Raw genomic sequence first — 21286 nt, forward strand, 5'->3', positions numbered from 1 at the left:
GAAGAGTCTTGAGAGTCCCTTGGACTCCAAGGAGGTCCAACCAGTCCATCTAAAGGAAATCAGCCCTGAGTATCCATTGGAAGTACTGATGCTGAAGCTGAAACTCCAGTACTTTTGCCACCTGATGCGAAGAACTGACTGATTTGAAAAGACCCTGATGCTGGGAAAGACTGAAGGGAGAAGGAGAAGGGGATGACAGAGGATGAGATAGTTGGATGGTATCACCGACCTATTGGACATGAGTTTAAGTAAACTCTGGGAGTTGTTGATGGACAGGGAGGCCTGGCATGCTACAGTCCATAGGGTCACAAAGAGTCAGACACAACTGAGCCACTGAACAGAACTGAATTGAATAACTGTGTAGTGGTATCTCATTTTAATTTGAAATTCTGTAGTGACATATATTGTTGAACATCTTTTCATATGCTTATTTGCCAAATATGTCATCTGTGTTATCTTTTAAGGTTTTTGGCCCATTTTTTAATCGGATTGTCTATTCTTTTACTTTGAAAGTTTAGAGTTCTTTTGCATATTTTAGATTGCAGTATTTTATGTATGTGTTTTGCAAAAACTTTCTCCAAATATGTGGATTATCTCCTCACTCTCATAGCAGTATCTTTCATAGAACAGAAAAATTTCATTTTAATGAAATTGAGCTTATAAATTATTTCCTTCGTGCATCCTGTCTTTTGTGTTGTATCTTAAAATGTCATTAGAATAACCAAGATCTTCTGAATTTTCCCCTATCACCTTGGAGTGTTATAGTTTTGCATTCTAATGCTACTGCTACTGCTAAGTCACTTCAGTCGTGTCCGACTCTGTGCGACACCAGAGACAGCAGCCCACCAGGCTCCCATGTCCCTGGGATTCTCCAGGCAAGAACACTGGAGTGGGTTGCCATTTCCTTCTCCGATGCATGAAAGTGAAAAGTGAAAGTGAAGTCACTCAGTCCTATCCGACTCTTAGCGACCCCATGGACTGCAGCCCACCAGGCTCCTCCGTCCACGGGATTTTCCAGACAAGAATTCTGGAGTGGGGTGCCATTGCCTAGTTTTATTATTCCTTTGTGTTAACTTTTATGAAGAGTATGGTCTGTGTCTGGATTTATTTTGGGGCATATGCATATTCACATGTTCCAACACCACTTGTTGGAAAGACTATCTTTTCTCCATTGTACTGCCTTTACTCTTTTGTTAAAGATCAGTTGATTATATTTATGTGGATCTATTTATGGATTCTCCTTTTCATTCCACTAATCTGTTTTTATACTTTTGCTCGTATCACTTTGTCTTGATTACTGTGTTGTTTATTTGCTAAGTCGTGTCTGACTCTTTTTTAACCCCATGGACTGTAGCCTGCCAGGCTCCTCTGTGCATGGGATTTCCCAGGCAAGAATACTTTAGTGGGTTGCCATTTCCTTTCCGGAGTATCATCCTGATCCAGATATCAAACCTGCATCTCCTGCATTGGCAGGCAGATTTTTTACCACTGAGTCACTAGTGAAACCCCTTGCTTAGTATAACTGTATGATAATTTTTTCAGTTGTGTAGTGTCAGTCCTTTGACTTTGTTCTTTTCCTATATTTTGTTGCCTGTTCTGGGTCTTTTGCCTCTGCATATAAACTTTAAAACCAATTTGTCAATATATACAAATAGCTTGTTGCGACTTTGATTGGGATTATATTGAATCCGTAGATGAAATTGGGAAGAAGTGACATCTTGACAAATTGAGTCTTCTTATCTATGAATGTGAACTAGTGTGAAAAAAATACTTATTTAATTTTTTGTATTTCTTTCATCCAGTTTATTTTTTTTATCCAGTTTTCCTTATATAGGTCTTTTTTGTATTTTTTTTTTAGATTTATACCTGAATATTTCAATTTCATGTGCTAATGTAAATGGTACTGTGTTATTAATTTTTAATTTCACTTGTTCATGTTAGTGTGTAGGAAAGCAAATGCCTTTTGTAAGCTCAACTTGTATCTTCAACCTTGCAATAAGCACTTATTAATTCCAGGAGTTTTTTTGTTGTTGTTGTTAGTTCTTTTGGATTTTGTACCTAGACATTCTTGTAATCTATGAACAAAATCAGGTTTATGTCTTCCTTTTCGGTCTGCATACCTTTTATTTCCTTTTCTTATCTTATTGAATTAGCTATGACTTCCAGTACAGTGTTGAAAAGGAGTGGTAAGAATGGAGATCTTTGTTTTGTTCCTGATATTTGAGATAAAGTTTTTTGTTTTTTGTTTTTTTTTGCAAGAAACTGAAATCCAATTTAATATAATTTAACTACAATAAGAACACAATAGGACACAGAAAATACCAGAGACCAATGATTTCCTCATAGGTAATTTTACATAAATTACATTAAAAGAATTGTTTTAGGAGTCCAGGGAAGAAAATTTTGCTTTACATGAAAACTATTGATTCATTTTCTTTTTTTTTAAACTCTTATTTTTATTTATTTATTTAAATTTTATTTTATTTTTAAACTTTACAAATTGTATTAGTTTTGCCAAATATCAAAATGAATCTGCCACAGGCACAAATGTGTTCCCCATCCTGAACCCTCCTCCCTCCCCCTCCCCATACCATCCCCCTGGGTCGTCCCAGTGCACTAGCCCCAAGCATCCAGTATCATGCATCGAACCTGGACTGGCAACTCGTTTCATACATGATATTCTACATGTTTCAATGCCATTCTCCAAAATCTTCCCACCCTCTCCCTCTGCAACAGAGTCCATAAGACTGTTCCATACATCAGTGTCTCTTTTGCTGTCTCGCACACAGGGTCACTGTTGGCATCTTTCTAAATTCCATATATATGTGTTAGTATACTGTATTGGTGTTATTATTAAGTATTTTGTTAACTGTAGTTTTTTTTGTAGGTAGTCTTTATTAAGTTGAGAAAGTTTCCCTTTATTTTTAGTTTGCTAAGGATTTTTATCATGAATGAGTGTTGGATTTTGTTAAATGCTTTTTCTGCATCTGTTGATATGATCCTCTGATTTTTCTTCTTTAGCCTCTTGATATGACAGGTTAGAATAATTGATTTTTGAATGTTGAACCCAGACAACTATTTTTTATGACTTAACAGGACTTCTAACGAATAGACTAAATTAAATCATATCTGTACTTTCTGTATCACATAGTATGCATTATTAAAATGTTGTGTTCTCACTTTTCCAGCAGCAATAAATCCCTATAATGGAATTTTACAATCTAGCAAAAATACTGTAGAGGTTAGTTGTAGACATTTACACTTAGGAAATGACATCTCCTTCCACACACAAAAAAAGAAAAAAACCTAGATTCAGATAATTTATTTTCAAGCTTATTAGGAAAGTACAGCATTTTCATAAAAGTTTTATTACATTGAATAGGTTTCATAAAGGTTTTCTATAAAATATTTTTCTGACATACAACTTATTACATTTCTCACAGTACTTATGCAATTTAGAGGTGATAATTGAAAATGTAAGTTCTAAATAGTATGTGCAATTGCTGAGTTATATAAACATTTGATTGCAGCAATGGGCTGTAAGACAGAGTTTATTTCATGGAAGACTATTTTAGTTTATAGCTTCTACTATTTTACACAGTCTATTTATACAGATAAGATATGCATATTGGAAAGAGAATATGGGCTAATCAAAGGAAGCTATATTTAGTTTGGATAAATATGTGTATGTGGTAATGAAAGCAATATGGTGTAAATTTTTTTTTTAAAGAATTTTATTCTTAAGAAAATCTAGACTAAAGTTTCATAATCCTAGTTTCACATTATAATCACCTGGAGAACTTGGTGGGGGAGAGGGGGAAAGAAACAAACAAGCAAAATGTTTGATTCCTACAGTCAGTGTTTGATTTAATTGGTTTGGGGTCAGGCCCATACACTGACAGTTTTAAAGAGTAACTTCAGACAACTCCATTGTGCATCCAGGTTGAAAACCAGTGATCTACCCCAAATGATTTATTTAAAGCAGACATAATGAGGTGGGTGATTAATATAATCTAGCTCATCTTGTAGCTTTCCAGAGGCAGGTGTCTCGGCACAAACATTCTCTTTGCCCCTAACTGCTGCAGTTCTTTCATCTGGCAGACTTCCCATGGTCCTCTCCTCATCACTACTTATGCTAAGCAAAAGAGGTAAAATGTGGAAAGTAAGGTTTTCTCTGCATTGTCTCTCATAAATTATTGATATAAAACTTGAGTGGGACAGAGGGTAGAAAAGTAGAAATTGAACCTCAGGCTGAAATGGAAACTTGTGTCAATTTCAAGATTGCATCATAAAGTAAAACCTTGTCTCCCTCCGTTTGTCTAAATCATTTAAGTCTGAATATATAGGTAAATTAGGATTGTCATTTATGAGCATAAGCTGTATAAAAGTCTTTAAAAGTGAGGACTCAGTAAAGAAAATTGATTTTAAAAATAGTGTTTAATGATAAATATTTATACCACAGAAGTGTTGGTGAACAGTTTAATCCATTTATTTATTTATAATTATTTACTTAACTTTTGTAAATATGTGTTTTCAACAGCAGGAACTTCACACGCAGATTTTGATACCTTTGTGGATCCTGACACATACTCTCCTGCTATTGAAAAATTAGAGGAAAACATTTTTTTTGAGAGAAATTTGAAAGAGGAAAGCATAGATATAGAAAGTAATAAAAAGCATGAAGATTCGCACATACCTCTTCAGAGCAAGGATTCTTTGCCAAGTACAGATTTAGAAAAGCTCTGCATTAAGGAGAAATTATCTGAAGAGGACAAGAAATCCTTGGAATTCAGCAACCTGCATGAGAGGCCAAACTTTGAAGATTCTAAAACTACAGAGTCACCACTGGTAAATATCTATTATCTTTATTGTATTAAAATTTTATAATTATCATCATAAAAAATTTATATTGACACAGAATATTCTTAAATGTTACTTCCTATTGAATTTAAAATGTACAACCTTGTAGTCGAAGAGTAACTCGTATGGGAAAGAATGTAAATGATTTACAGAAGAAATTCTAATACGGTAAATGCCATTATAACAAATGACTTTCTATGACAAATAATTTAAGGCCCACCTCATGCACCATAGTACGAGTGCTGTTACTTTCCTAAATGAAATTCATTATTAGGAATAATTTAGTATAATAAATCCTCTCTAGCTTTCTACTCTATAGTCACTGGTTAAAATGAAAAAAAAAATTGCAGTTTTGTAGATAAAACTAGTTTTGTGGCTTAATGTAAACATAATATTTAAAAGGTAATTCTTCAGGAATATAGCTAATAAAGAAATAGGATATAGTTTTGTTTCTTCTTAGAGGAAAAAGATAAAGTAGTTCATTATTGAATTACTGCCAAATTTAAAAACTATATTTGAATCTCTGTTCTATGTACTAAAATCTTAAGTGATTATAATTATTAATAAGTTATTTAAAATTTGGACAAATTAAATGTTAAATTCTTTGGAAACTGGGCAAGTCAAATATTTTAACAAGATTTTAAAGTCATTTGCAATGAATTGCCATGGTACTTAAACTGAAGATAGGATCAAAGAGTTACAGAATGAGTATTGAGCTGCTGCTACTTCTGCTCAGGGGATTGAATTTCTATACCTACTTAGTGATAGGCCTTGTTCCTTTTCAAAGTGAGAAATTAGAACTGAGACCTCTGCAGAAACCTTAGATCCCTAGAAGTCTGCTCTGTCTCTGAAGGAATACACAAGGAGACATACTCACAGGTACAGGATGAAAGGAAACTACTTTCTGCAGGGGATCAGGCCTAAGTCAATAAATACCTTATCTGAAAAATGGAAATCTTAGGCTTTCATCTAGTTTCAGTTTAGAGTTTGACTGTACATTTCTTGGAATCTGAAAGTTCCAAGTAAGAAATGTTGGAATCTGCAACACTGATGTTGACCTGTGTCTACTGATGCCCTGATATATCTGACAAAAGTAAACCTCAGCCCCTGGTAGAAAGACATTCCCACAATTTAGCCAATAATCAGTTCAGTTCGGTTCAGTTCAGTCTCTCAGTCGTGTCTGACTCTTAGCTAATAATAGATTCCCCCAAATCAACCTCCACTTCAGCTGAACTTCTCCCCTTTCCAACAAAGAAAACAATTGATCATGGAATGAATTTCAGCAAATAGAACAAATAAGAACTCTGATTTTCCAGTTTCCAAAGGGCATCGTGCCTAGAGCTAAGTGACACACACACTGTGTGCTGTGTTATCCAGAGGAATTTTGGATACACTCAGATGTAATTATAGTAAATAACTTACATTGTAATAGTGTATGTCAACTTCAACACAATAATACAATTAATTCATTGAAGGCAAAAGGAGAAGGGAGGTGGCAGAGGATAAGATGGTTAGATGACATCCCTGACTCAATGGACATGAATTTGAGCAGATATCAGGAGATGGTGAAGGACAGGGAAGCCTGGCATGCTGTAGTCCCCGGGGTCACAAAGAGTCAAACACTACTTAGTGACTGAACAACAACAGCAATTAATGTTACATATAAAGACTAACATATATACTGTAGTATAGATACCGGAAGCAAGTCTTTTAAATTACTACTATTGTGTGATAAAGTTATATTATCTGTTGTACACATCTATAGAAAACATTTCATTATTAAAATTGAAATGTTAAAAAACTACTACTAATTTTGATCCCTTATACTACTGTTGTAAAAAGAAAAGTGGTAAATGATTGCATCATAGAGCACAATGCTTTACACTTAGTTGTAGAATCTACTTTACTTTCATCCCAAATGACTACGCATGAACTTTTTACTTTCCCCCGGCCCTAGGAGAAACAATTCCCTGAGCGGAAACTGTTTAGAAATCTGCTGTGATCCTGTAGAAAATTCATTAGTGAGCAGTAGGGGCAGATTTTAGCAGTGGCATTCCTTCAGAGTTTGAGACAGTACATTTAGCACTTCAGTCTCCAGAAACTGAGTTCTTCATAAAAGTATGGAATTGTAGTTAGTTGCAGAGCAGCAGCAGTGAGGTGGAGACACGTGCAAGGAAGAGTATGAACTAATCAGGACCTCTTGGTTTTAAATGTGGAACTACCAGTTGTTAACTAGATGAGATTGGGCAAACAAACAAATTCACTCTCATTGTTCTCTGTTAACCTAAGCTTTAAACAAAATTTCCATATTTTCAAATGTCTGATCCAGATATGAGCTCCATCAGAACGGCTTCTGTGGATTGGCAATCAGTGTCTGGGAGAGCCGGTGAAGATGTCATGAGTAGGGACTTGGACTTGCCTTTGAAGGAAGTGCTCTATTGGTCCCTAGCTTCAATTTGTAATGGCTTATCATTTATATGACTTATCCATTTGAATGGAGTTATAATAATTTTAACTGTGTGATTAGCACCTTGAAACAGACTGCGTTTGGGCATTATTTAGATACATGAAAGAACTGTTATATGCTGATGGCGACTCTAATGGCATTTTAAGCCTATCTAGAGCTCTCACTGGGCTTCCCCAGTTGCTTAGTGGTGGAGTCCGCCTGCAATACAGGAGATGCAGGAACACAGGTTCAATTCCTGGGTCCGGAAGATCCTCTGGAGGAGGCCGTGGCAACCCACTCCAATATTCTTGCTGGGAAAATCGCATGGACAGAGGAGCCTGGAAGGCTACAGTCTGTGGGATTGCAAAGCATAGGACACAACTTAATAACAGCACAGCACAGCAGCACAGCCTTCTCACTGGTACATCTCTAATGTTTTCTACCAGATTCATGTACTTGATAGGCTTCCCAGGTGGCTCAGAAGGTAAAGCATCTGCCTGCAATGCGGGAGACGGGGGTTCGATCCCTGGGTCGGGAAGATCCCCTGGAGAAGGAAATGGCACCCCACTCCAGTACTCTTGCCTGGAAAATCCCATAGACTGAGAAGACTGGTAGGCTACAGTCCATGGTGTCGCAAAGAGTCGGACACAACTGAGCGACTTCACTTCACTTCACTTTACTTCATGTACTTTATAAATCTCATTTATATTCTTCCCTAGGATGAAAGCATATCAAAATAAGAGTTCACACAGTAGTAGGGGAAGCCTAGGCTTCAAATCAGCAAGATCTATATATAGAATCTAGGTCTGCTAGTTTTTTAGCTGTATAAAGTTCACAAATCACTTAGCTCACTCTTGACTCAGTTTCCCCTTGTATATTTTCTTCATAGTGAATGTTTTGTTAACTTGGATTTTCTCTGTGACCAAGATCAGATCAGATTTGTTTCCATCCAGTATTTTGCTTTCATCTTTGAATTTATTTTACATATAGTCAAAGACACTAATCAAAAGCATAGCATACGAGAAAGACTCTATTTTCCAGAGTAATTTATGTGCAAAGACATTGAGGGAAGAAAATAAGGAAAGAAAAGATAAAACTTAATTTTTCTTTTAAATGAATTTCAATCCTCCTTAGATTTAATGGCAACTTTCAGATCATTACCATAATTGTGGTTTATACATTTTTCCAAGCTTACTCTGTATAAATGTTGTGTAACAATTTGTCTCCACAACTAGAACCTAAACTTGATGTGGGCAAAATCCATGCTAAATACATAGTGGGTGCTCAATGAGTGATTTGCTACTTTGTGTGGATAAGATAAAATAAACTTAATTTTGTTGAATATTTTGTTTCCTAGTTGTTACAAGAAATAGCCCTCAGGAGTAAGCCCATAACTGAACAATATCAAGGACTTGAAAGATTCTTTGTTTTTGATAAAAATGAAAGACTCAACTTACTTCCTTCTCATAGCTTAGAATGCAGATCCTCCAATACTAGGATTACAATTGCAGGTAAATTCAGACATAAAATCAGATGGCCTGTGGACCGAGCTAACAACTTTCTGACATGTTTTAAAAAACAGTTTGTCAACATCTTAGGCAATACTGAGTAATTCTGTTTACCAAATGAAATTGTTTTCTTATTTTATAGCTGAAATTATTGACCCTATGAGAGTTACCAAATATTAATATTTATATTTAAGGCAACTGTCAGAAAACATGGCTATAATGAGACTGAGAGAGATTATTTTTAGATATTAGAAGTGTGACCCTTAATCAACTAATAGTACATCTTCAAATCACTTGATTAACTGTTAAGTGTTACAATTCTTAGATGCCATCTTAAAAGCAAATCTTAAAATATTAGGATTGTGGAAATTCACAGACATAGCCATCATTTCCTTTAAAACTCAGGTCTTGGTATCATGTGCAGTCTTAGATTTCTTATGTATTCAAATATATTTTTTCACATATATACTATTATATTTTATGTTCTATTGCATGTATATTTTTAAAAATATTTATTTCTGTTCACACTTGTACATGTGTATTTGTGCAACCTCCTTGCTGTTTATAATTCACTTTTATTGTATAATTATGAGATTTTTATCTTTCATAATATACACCTCACTGTCATAAATGTTTTCTCTTTAGCTAAATATTATCCAGTAAGACAATATATAATGAATCAACAACTTGAATGTCTCTTCTTTTTCAACTTTATGTAATTTTATCATTTTACCATTTTAGGAGACAGAGAATGGATCCCAGACCATAGTGTAAGTGCATATGCTGATAACACAGTTGCCTTAGGTGTTCTGAAGTTTGCCCAGAAAACATCAGCAAGGAGAACACAGCAAAAGACTGGTAAGATTGACTGTAAGGCTGCTGTGCCATATTGTAGCTCAGTATGTTTATTAGTTTATCTCTTAGTACTTTACTAGGCGCCTGAAGATTAATTTTGTCAGTTATTTAATTTAAACTTATTCATTTAAACTGTCCTGGACTTTGCTTCCAAAGCCAAAAAACCAAGAATAGTCATTACTCCTCTCAAAAACATAAATTTTACAGTCTTAGCTATTTTCTGCCACAATGTACTAGAGAATGATGTTTTTAAAATGTAGCTCAGGATAAGGCATATATATTTTGAACAACCCTTATAAAATACACACTGAGTTTCATTACACTTTCAAGAAACAGTATATTTATACTAGATTTTGTTTCCTCCTCTACTTGATTCAAATTATGATCACACAAAGCCATGAGATTGCTGTTTGCTGCTGTGGTTAAGACACTGCTGGTTTAAATCTAATGCTTAATATGTTGGCCCTGAAATCTTGATTTCAGTCTATTAATTCTATTTTCTAGCCAAAATAATTTTGAGATTTTCTATACGATAACTTTTAACATATTGAATGGTCATTGCAGTATTTTTCTAGTAAGTGCATGCAGAGAACTTTAACATCATTAAAATCAGTAGTGTTACTGATTATTGTTATCTGAAAGTACCTGATAAAGTAGGTTTGCTTTGTGCTCAATTTCATATGAAGTTGCAGTTGATGACTAATGAATTAAGACAATTCAATATGCACGGTGAGTATGACGACACTATGCTGGATCCTGGGGAAAAGAGTTGCCTGAGTCATGTTCCTTGATCTTGGGAGCTCATGATTCAGGAGAAACATTTGACAGAGGGGACTGTTTGACTTCATCCGAAGGCCAACTTCAAGCCAGAAATTTAATTACGTATGATTTGTCCATATATGTAAGATTTATATTTCTCTCTTGCCTTAAATCCTATGATTAAAACAACTTGGCCAGCTTAGATTCTTTCCATATGCATTTATGTTGAGAAACTGTCAGATTTTAATAGTTTTTTTTTTTTTTTTAGTGGAAAATCCATTCATGTATGATAAATTTTTTTTTGGCTCTATAATTAGATATATCAAAGGCTGGGGCAGCTTTGAAAATCCTGGCTGCTTCCTTCTTAGGCAGTCAAAGGAACTTTTTAAAGTCACCATAGATTGATAAAAACAAATTCTCATGTATGCCATGAGAATTTGTTACTTGGGCAAATCTTTATAAGTAAGTAGCCAAATGCCTTGAAGTATCCATTTGCCGTGATCTGTTGAAGTCAATAATTTGCTATAAAAAACATTAGAAGGAGCACCTCCTTGAGGCATGGTGATATAAAATAAGCCACCTTCCCAGAAGCCTGAGAGCTTACAGTCCAGTTCAGAGGCTCTCAAATGTCAGTGTGAGTGTAATCACCTGGGAAACTGATGTGGCATTCCTAGATCTTACCGTTAGAAATTTTGGGTCGTTAAGCTGAGATAAGGTTCAGGGATTTGCATTTATTTTATCAATGATTCCACTTCATGCCAACGTATAGTCCAAAAATCATACTTTGAGAAAACTGCTGTATAGATATGTTGACTATGTTGACTGACATAGTCAGTCACTACATCGCATCTGACTCTTTGCCGCCCCGCAGTCTGTAGCACGCCAGGCTCCCCTGTCCTTCACTATTTCCCAGAGTTTGCTCAAACTCATGTCCAACCATCTCATCCTCTGTTGCCCTCTTCTCCTGTTGCCTTCAATCCTTTCCAGCATCAGAGTCTTTTCCAATGAGTCTTCTCTTTGCATTGGGTGGCCGCATTGGAGCTTCAGCTTCAGTCCTTCCAATGAATATTCAGAACTGATTTCCTTTAGGATTGACTGGTTGGATCTCCTTGCAGTCCAAGGGACTCTCGAGTCTTCGAGAGAGTTCAAAGACTTCGAACTTGGAGAATTCGAAAGCATCAATTCTTTGACACTCAGCCTTCTTTTTGGTCCAACTCTCACATCTATACATGACTACTAGAAAAACCATAGTCTTGTAAATACATAAATTATACCATATGTAATAAAAGGTCTATAAAAAACATGAATAACATGCTTCTGGAGACTGATAGGTAGCTAATAATAGTACATATGATCAGTTATAATAGAGGTTGATGCATGTGCAGTTTTTAGGAATGGAAGTGGTAAAATAATTGCTTTGCCATTGAAACCTATCTGTATGCATGATTTTAGATGGTAGGTGAGATTTCAGCCAAATCTTAAAGAATTGTTAAGACTTCCCAGTTAGAGGTAGAAGGAGATAACTATAGAGATAGTGACCTGAAATAAAAATGAAAATTTCCTGACTATGCCACTAGTAACGGAAATCTTATATTCTGAGTTGGTGCCAGTATATAAATGAATTACTCTTTCTGTAAGACTTTAAATTTGTGAATGTAAAAACATGATAGCTATGAAATACATGTATGTTTTGCAGCAAGTCCATTGATTCTGCCCACCCACTGCCAAACCTATGTTCCCCCACCCCAGCTTCCTCTCTCTGTAATCTGAGGAAATTATAGATTAACCCTGATCACAGTTATACTATAAATATAACAAAAGAAATTGTCCTTGGCATTAGTTCAAGAATAATATGCTATAATTACTAATAAGACCAGCAAAATATTGGGATGATAATGTAAAATAGTGGTTTGGGTTATCTTAATGGGTATAAGAATGTCAATAAAGATATAAAAAATATTAATCACTCACTGAATAGACTTTAATACAATAGTAATTATTACTGTTCTAAATAAAACATTAGAATTGGATGAAATATAAGCAGAATAACCTGCTTTTTGCAGAGTGTTTCAATAGTAAATAACATTCTGACAAGAGGACTCAATATATTTTCCCCTGGATAAAGGTCACAAAATATATTTGTCTTATAATATTCTTGCTCCACTGTGTAAATTACTGAGAATTCATACATTAGAAAATGTATTTTCTAAGTGCTCCTGAAACATTTATGGAAATATTATTTACATTGCCAGTGATGGCGTAAGTTATTTCCAAAAGGTTACTTCCAAAAGATTATGTTTATAACCTACAAACTTGGTTTATAAAAAAGAAAAAAATATAGGATGATCCCTTTACTCATGGCATTTTTCATTTGTGCCTGTCTTAACCATGTCTCTAATCTTAACCCTAACAATAATATTAATAATCTTATATAGGAAACATTAAAGGAAATGACATATTCATCTAAATGAACAAAATAAATAAAACCAGGACCAAACTGAAGCCTCTCTGTCTTTCTATGGCTTATGTGCATTAAATTACACTTTTGAGTAAGAAAAATAGTCTCTTTCTTTGCTGTAGATGGGTTTGATAAAGGACAGAAATGGTATGGACCTAACAGAAGCAGAAGATATTAAGAAGAGATGGCAAGAATACACAGAAGAACTGTACAAAAAAGATCTACATGACCAAGATAATCACGATGGTGTGATCACTCACCTAGAGCCAGACATCCTGGAATGTGAAATCAAGTGGGCCTTAGAAAGCATCACTACGAACAAAGCTAGTGGAGGTGATGGAATTCCAGTTGAGCTATTTCAAATCCTGAAAGATGATGCTGTGAAAGTGCTGCACTCAATATGCCAGCAAATCTGGAAAACTCAGCAGTGGCCACAGGACTGGAAAAGGTCAGTTTTCCTTCCAATCCAAAAGAAAGGCAATGCCAAAGAATGCTCAAACTACTGCAGAATTGCACTCATCTCACACGCTAGTAAAGTAATGCTCAAAATTCTCCAAGCCAGGCTTCAGCAATATGTGAACCGTGAACTTCCTGATGTTCAAGCTGGTTTTAGAAAAGGCAGAGGAACCAGAGATCAAATTGCCAACATCGGCCGGATCATGGAAAAAGAAAGAGAGTTCCAGAAAAACATCTATTTCTGCTTTATTGACTATGCCAAAGCCTTTGACTGTGTGGATCACAATAAACTGTGGAAAATTCTGAAAGAGATGGGAATACCAGACCACCTGACCTGCCTCTTGAGAAATTTGTATGCAGGTCAGGAAGCAACAGAACTGGACATGAAACAACAGACTGGTTCCAAATAGGACAAGGAGTTTGTCAAGGCTGTATATTGTCACCCTGTTTATTTAACTTATATGCAGAGTACATCATGAGAAACACTGGGCTGGAAGAAACACAAGCTGGAATCAAGATTGCCAGGAGAAATATCAATAACCTCAGATATGCAGATGACACCACCCTTATGGCAGAAAGTGAAGAGGAACTCAAAAGCCTCTTGATGAAAGTGAAAGAGGAGAGTGAAAAAGTTGGTTTAAAGCTCAACATTCAGAAAACAAAGATCATGGCATCCGGTTCCATCACTTCATGGGAGATAGATGGGGAAACAGTGGAAACAGTGTCAGACTTTATTTTTTGGGGTTCCAAAATACTGCAGATGGTGATTGCAGCCATGAAATTAAAAGACGCTTACTCGTTGGAAGGAAAGTTATGACCAACCTAGATAGCATATTCAAAAGCAGAGACATTACTTTGCCAACAAAGGTCCGACTAGTCAAGGCTATGGTTTTTCCTGTGGTCATGTATGGATGTGAGAGTTGGACTTTGAAGAAGGCTGAGCACTGAAGAATTGATGCTTTTGAACTGTGGTGTTGGAGAAGACTCTTGAGAGTCCCTTGGACTGCAAGGAGATCCAACCAGTCCATCCTAAAAGAGATCAGTCCTGGGTGTTCTTTGGAAGGAATGATGCTAAAGCTGAAGCTCCAGTACTTTGGCCACCTCATGCGAAGAGTTGACTCATTGAAAAAGACTCTGATGCTGGGAGGGATTGGGGGCAGGAGGAGAAGGGGACAACAGAGGATGAGATGGCTGGATGGCATCACTGACTCGATGGATGTGAGTCTGGGTGAAGTCCAGGAGTTGGTGATGGACAGGGAGGCCTGGTGTGCTGCGATTCATGGGGTCACAAAGAGTCAGACACGACTGAGCGACTGAACTGAACTGAAGCATATCTGACCCACAGCTGTGTACTTTTTTTTCTCAGTTGAGATCTTAACCTCTAATACTGTGGCAGCCAGATGTTGTTATAAGAGTTCAGCAAATGTTCGTAATCTCCTGAATTTTCTGAAGGGCATATATATATTATGTTAAAATTTTTTCATCTCATATTTCTCTGTGTTGGCAGAAGTCCAGTTCTTCTTAATAACATCTTTCATTTGTTTTATTTTAACGAGATCTAAATTCCTTTAAATTGTGATTGAGATGTAGCACAGTAAGATAGAAGGTGTGGTTTTCTCCATAGATCTAGAAGTTTCTATTTTTATAGCTGAATTACTGTATTACTGTTTATAGCTTAATTATATACTCTCTCTCCTATACTTCTACCATTACTGTTTCTACTGCTGGTTCACTTATAAAAATGGCAGATTTGTTATTCTTGATGGCTTTAAATAAAATATTGATTCCTTACAAGTAAAATAATTCCAAATTCTAGTCATTAAAATAAATCTTAGGGATATTTACTTTTTTAAAAATACATAGGCACATTTTTGTTAGTTGTTTTTCTTTACAATTATCTGAGTGCAAATAGATGCAAAAAGATTAGACTCTTAATTTATTTACAATTTCATTTCAACAAAAATTGTTTTCAAACTTGATTTCTAAGACATGTATTAAAATTGGTACCCTTTGGGACTAACCTTAGTTAGATTTAATTGCTTAAATAATTACATACTGCATTAGGATTCTTCTTAGGGTACTTAGCTACCTTCAAAGTAGATCTTAAAAAAAAAGACAAACTCAGTAATCATTGACTGTTTATTACATAACAGTTGCCTGTAGCCACTCTTCTGAATTTTACATTTTTCTAGAAGTCAGTAGAGTGGGCATAATGTTGTATGACATATATTCAGTCAAATAATAATTTTAATGATAATGGCCATAGCACTTCTTTAAAGAATCCAACATTTTACACAAAGGCAATTTGTATTAAGGGAATACAAGATTATCTTATAAATTATTTATATTTAATATACATGTATTTATCTAAATCAAAACAATGATTCACTATATTAAAAATACACCTGTGCTATGAATATATAAATTTGTGCCTTTAATATTCCCTTCAGTTCAGTTCAGTCGCTCAGTCATGTCCAACTCCTTGTGATCCCATGAATTTCAGCACGCCAGGCCTCCCTGTCCATCACCAACTCCAGGAATTCACTCAAATTCATGTCCATCGAGTCGGTGATGCCATCCAGCCATCTCATCCTCTGTCGTCCCCTTCTCCTCCTGCCCCTAATCCCTCCCAGCATCAGAGTCTTTTCCAATGAGTCAACTCTTCGCATGAGGTGGCCAAAGTACTGGAGTTTCAGCTTTAGCATCATTCCTTCCAAAGAATACCCAGGACTGATCTCTTTTAGGATGGACTGGTTGGATCTCCTTGCAGTCCAAGGGACTCTCAAGAGTCTTCTCCAACACCACAGTTCAAAAGCATCAATTCTTTGGCGCTCAGCTTTCTTCACAGTCATTCCCTTGGCCTTTATTAAAGAATCTTGTGAGCAATACCAAATGATATATATAGTTATGTTTTGTTAGTATAAATTTTGAAGGGATTTTTTTTTCCTACTATGGAAGAACCACACATATTGAAGAAACCAACTAAGTCAGCCTTTGAAATAGATCAAGACAAAATGGTGACTGCCCTGGTGGAACAAAGTCCTAACCTGACTCAGATCTCTGCTTCTGGAATTTTTCCACTGAAGTGCCCTATAAAGCAGCTGAGAGTGAACTCATATTTAGGAAAATTAGAAATGTACTTTCAGTTTTCTTTAAATCCTTTGTTTTTCCAAAAGATTTTGCATACTGGTCTATTTTGTTTCCATATCTGCTTTAATAGATGAATGTACACACCATCAAATAAAATGGGATCATTAGGAAGTGGTACATGTTTATCCTGTGGGGTTTTTTCTCTTACAAGGCACAGTGCAATATTGTCCTAGAATTTAAGAAACACAGCACAGTGGTTGGCCATGGAGTAGATGATAAGATTGGTATGTTGAATTGTTCTGGAATTGACTGGGCTTACAGATTTTTGTTTTACTTAATATTGAAATTAGCTTACCTTTCTCTGAATGTAGACAAAATGAGGGAAGAATAACCCAAAGTGTTCTTTATAACACAAAGAAGGTAATTTAGGATTCACAAATGGAAGTAAAGCAAAATACGTGATAATCTAAAGTTCATTTTCTCATAAATTCTGTTGCATGAATTTAACTGAGTTCAGGAGGCTAGTATTCTGTATCTTTTAAAGCTTTCATTCAGAATTTTAGAAATGGTTGATTAATTTATTTTTTATTTTAGGCCAGATATCACAGAGACCTTCAACAGCAAATTTACCACTTTCCAACTCTGTGAAAAGACGTTCCAGCTGCTTTTCTTCTTCTCATCCCCGGTCAAGAAGTGCAGTTGCTCAGTCACTCTCTAAAGCTGCTTCTGAAATTTCAGAAATTGAATATATTGATGATACTGACCATGATGAGCCTTTCTTAGATGACACTGATGATCAGCAGACCTTAGACAGTTTGGAAAAAGAATTAAATGAGCTGAGAAATCTTGCAGGTAATGCTATTTTTTTTTTTTTTTCACCATAAACAGTATTTACTTTGCCTTCTGCCTGATTCTCCATGTCATGCTCCAAGCAAACAAACTTTTCCCTTTTCCTCTTTAAACCATCAACCTTTGTGTTTGTTTTCTTGACTATCCTCTGATGTCACCCTGAAAATGTTATAGAACTTGTGTGTGCCCAGCCATATCAGAGATTATCCCCTTAGCTCATATAATTCACAGTTAAGTGGTCTTAAGGTCCTTCATGTGGACAGAAAAAAAAATTTTTTTCTCCTTCCTACAAGCTCACTGAGTGACTAATCTCTTATAAGAACCACTGCCCAATATTGTTGGAGACAAGAGCTATTCCATCTGATCTTTTGAAGCAGTATTTCTCAAGTTTCAGTGTGTACATAAATCCCCCAGGGGTGTTGTTGTAATGCAGGTGTATGTCTGGGGTGGGATGCAAGATTCTGCGTTTTTACTAAGATGTCCCAATTTTGAGCCTTTTATTTTCATTCATTTCTAGAAGTTTTGATTGTGGCATTCTTGTCTGTTTTATCTTTAGAGTCCCTTGGCAAGTTAGATTAATTTAGCAATTTTTTTCCCTCTGCACTTAGTAGGCATTTCTCCATTGTCTTCCGTCCCTGGATAATGTGCTAGTTAGTACTTTGGCACAGTTTCTCCATTTAACTTTTGTTTGGTTGAATTTAATTGTCAATTTTTTTTCCCACTGGTAGAGCTTGCGGTAGCTCTATTAACTGAATCCTGTCATGTTGGAGAATGCCTGCTACCTTTGTATTTGAATGGCAAATTGACTGTGGGTATTCTCCTTGTGTCTGGGCTTCCCAGGTGGCTCAGTGGTAAAGAATCTGCCTGCCAATCAAGAGACATGGGTTTGATCCTTGGGTCAGGAAGATCCCTTGGAGAAGGAAATGGCAACCCATTCCAGTTTCTTGCCTGGGAAATCCCAAGGACAGAGGGGCCTGACAGGCTACAGTCCATGGGGTCACAAAAGAGTTGGACATGACTGAGCGATTAAACAACAATAAAATCTCCTTGGGTCATTTTTCTCTTAAACTTTGTACGCACTGATTCATCCTTTCCTGGATCTGAATTCTGCTGTAAAGTAGTTCAAGGTTTCTCATTTTTACTTCACTCTCTTTTGCATGTGACATTCTTCTTTCTTGATTGGATATTTGGAGAATTTTTTTCTTAATATTTGAAATTATTGGACCAGGATTGTATTTCAGTATCAGTAATTCAGCATTTCTTAAAGCACAGAAGTTCCTCTTTGTTTTCAGAGAAATTTTCTTCTGTCATATATTTGAGTTGCTATTCTGTTCCATTTGGCTTTTTGCTGCTGAGAAACCTGTTTTGTTTATGTTGGATCTTTTTACGATGTTTACTTATGTTTCTTCAACTGTTTTAAGCTGCTTTTATTTTGCTTTTTATTTACTGTGATTATCTCAAGTTTGTCTCTTATATCAGCATTTCAATTTTCAGCTGGTTATAGGCCATTCTTTATGGATTGACCCAGTAAATTACCTCTTTACAGGCATTCTTTTTTTTTTGTAATTTTTACTTTGATGTAATTTAAACTTAGAGAACTGCAAGAATGCAAGAATAGTACAAGGAACTTCCATATACATTTCACCCATTTCATGACCTGTTTGTCTTACCTCATTTGAATGTATGTACACACACACACACAAATACAACTCTTTTTCTGAACCATTTGAGAGAATGTTACAAGATTCATGCCCCTTTTCCAAAAATATATTTTAGTGTATTTCCTACAAGCAACAGCTTTTTCTTGTGTAACCATAGTACAGTGATCAAAATCAAGAAATTAAACATTAATACATTGTAATTCTCTAACCTTCAGTACATATCTAATTTTTTAAAATTGTCTCAGTGATGTTCATTATAGCATGTTTTTTTCTGGTGCAAGGTCCAATCCGGGAACAAGTTTGCTTTTCCTTTTTGACGTCTGACATGTTGCTGTTTGATCTTTTAGGTTAGTTTTATTCTTTTTAAAAATGTCATTCTTATTATTTATTCTGTAACCAAAGGACTTATGAGGGAATTTTCATAGGGTCTTGATCTGTTATCTACCAGATTGCTCTTTCACGGAATCGTTTTTTGTGTGCAGTGGATTCTTGGATTCCAGTTTGTTTGCTGTCATTTCCTCACGTCTTACTTGTTCACATGTGTTGTGAGTGGCTTTGCTCATATCTTCTGTCTTTTCTGATACAGTGAGACTGCATTCCTCTAAAATCTACTCTCTCCTCTCTGCTTGTGCTAGATGTGTCAGTCTTCTCTATGGAGCTACTGTTTGTGAGTTGGCTATTGACTCTTTTCTGTATCCCGCTGGCTCAAAGGCACAGGGAGAATAGATGAAGGATTGAAGAGTTCAGCTTCCTTTATTGGAGGATCTGGGCTCTCTTGTCTTTTTCTGGATTTTATTGAATGCCAAACTTCATTGGACCTGATTTGAAGTGTGTTTTGTCTCTGTTGGGACACCTGCGGGTGTGTGATTTTCTTGCCTCCACTAAGATATTATGGTGGATGTTCAGGGCTTAAAAATATTTTCAACATTTTCTCCTTGCTTTCCCCTTACCCACTGCTTTTCCCAATTTCTTGTGGTACTGGTAAGACTTGTGAGCCCTTTAGATGCCTCTCCTTTTCCTGTCACTAGTTTGTGTGCACACTGAGTGGGAAGGAGAAAGGGTGTGGACAGAGTAGGCCCCCAGCTGTACCTTAATGAACCTTCTGTTTATTCCTTTGTTGTCCCTTGTCAAGGTTTATGTGAATTTGTATCTCTTCCTTTGGTTCCATTTATGATTTTATTTTATTTTTAATTTTTCTCCCTTTCCTATTCACTTCATTAGGGATTGGGGAAGAAGAAATTGTGATTCATCTTTACCTATCACTCACTTGCCTGACTCTGCTTTACTAAAAATCAAATATAAATATGCTTGGAGGTAATTCTTATGTCAAAAATCATTTCTAGGGACTTCCCTGGAGGTTCAGTGGTTAAAACTTTGCCTTCCAATGCAGAGGGTAGAGGGTTCAATCCTGGCTGGGGAGCTAAGATCCAACATGCCTAGTGGCCAAAAAACAAAACAAAACCAGAAATGATATTGTAACAAATTTAATAAAGGCTTTAAAAAAATGGGTCACATAAAAATACCTTTAAAAAATTAATTCTAAAATGAAGCATATCAGATCTGAACTAGATCAAAAGGATAGTAATACAATTTTTAATCAGAAGATGAAGGTTGTCTTATTTGGTAAATTGGTCAATTTCATTATTTACAAATGAAATACTTTACAAACATACTTGTTTGTCTCTAACCTCTCAGCTTTTTTATTTCGTTTATCAGGTTTTCCTTATGTGCTTCACCTTTCCCCTGTCACTCATTTCCTCATACACCCACACCAGTATTTTCACCCAAACACATACCTTTTCATACATTAAAAGCAAGTACACACTACCTAGCCTGTGAACTACCAGAGCTTTTTCATGGGTCAGGAGCAGAATGTAATCACTTACACACAGTTCACTGAAGAATGGCTCTCTTTCTATTTGGGAAGATTGGCCTTGGATGAATGCACAACTTTGGAGACATTCACCTGGAGCTGAGGAAAGAAGAGGACTGCACATCAGCTAAATTGTCCCAACAGTCAGGGAGGTGACAGCTGTGGTGGTGCAATCAGGCTTTATTCTAGAAAATTCATTGATTCTGCACAGTCTTTTATATTCTGTTCAGCATCAATGGGTAGAAAAATTCCACCCACATGTCACTACTCATGGTGAGTTCTGAAACAACTCTCAATGAAGTCTGGTCTCACACAGATACAGCTACACAACTGTACTCATACAAATGTAAATGGGTGTGCATTCCCATGAAAGCTGCCTTTTTTGTAAGCAACAAACCTTATGACTAATTTTATGTCAGCTCTAGGATACCTCCACTTCCTCCAAGTTCTAGGAAAAGAGCCCTGCCAAAG

General features: G+C 36.0%; 1 protein-coding gene across 7 annotated transcripts in view; it reads left to right on the forward strand.

Annotated features, from left to right (window-relative positions):
• ZBBX (zinc finger B-box domain containing) overlaps nucleotides 1–21286 on the forward strand; it is a 125410-nt gene that overhangs the window by 96149 nt on the left and 7975 nt on the right. For 6 of the 7 annotated variants that reach the window (XM_061416798.1, XM_061416807.1, XM_061416823.1 and 3 more), the window contains 4 exons: nucleotides 4541–4848; nucleotides 8664–8817; nucleotides 9556–9672; nucleotides 17027–17284. In XM_061416798.1, coding sequence (XP_061272782.1) covers nucleotides 4541–4848; nucleotides 8664–8817; nucleotides 9556–9672; nucleotides 17027–17284 — 837 coding nt within the window. The remainder of the gene's footprint in view (nucleotides 1–4540; nucleotides 4849–8663; nucleotides 8818–9555; nucleotides 9673–17026; nucleotides 17285–21286) is intronic. The other variant, XM_061416816.1, reaches the window with a different exon arrangement.

Source organism: Bos javanicus, chromosome 1 (assembly GCF_032452875.1).
Source record: "Bos javanicus breed banteng chromosome 1, ARS-OSU_banteng_1.0, whole genome shotgun sequence".
Lineage (NCBI taxonomy): Eukaryota > Metazoa > Chordata > Mammalia > Artiodactyla > Bovidae > Bos > Bos javanicus.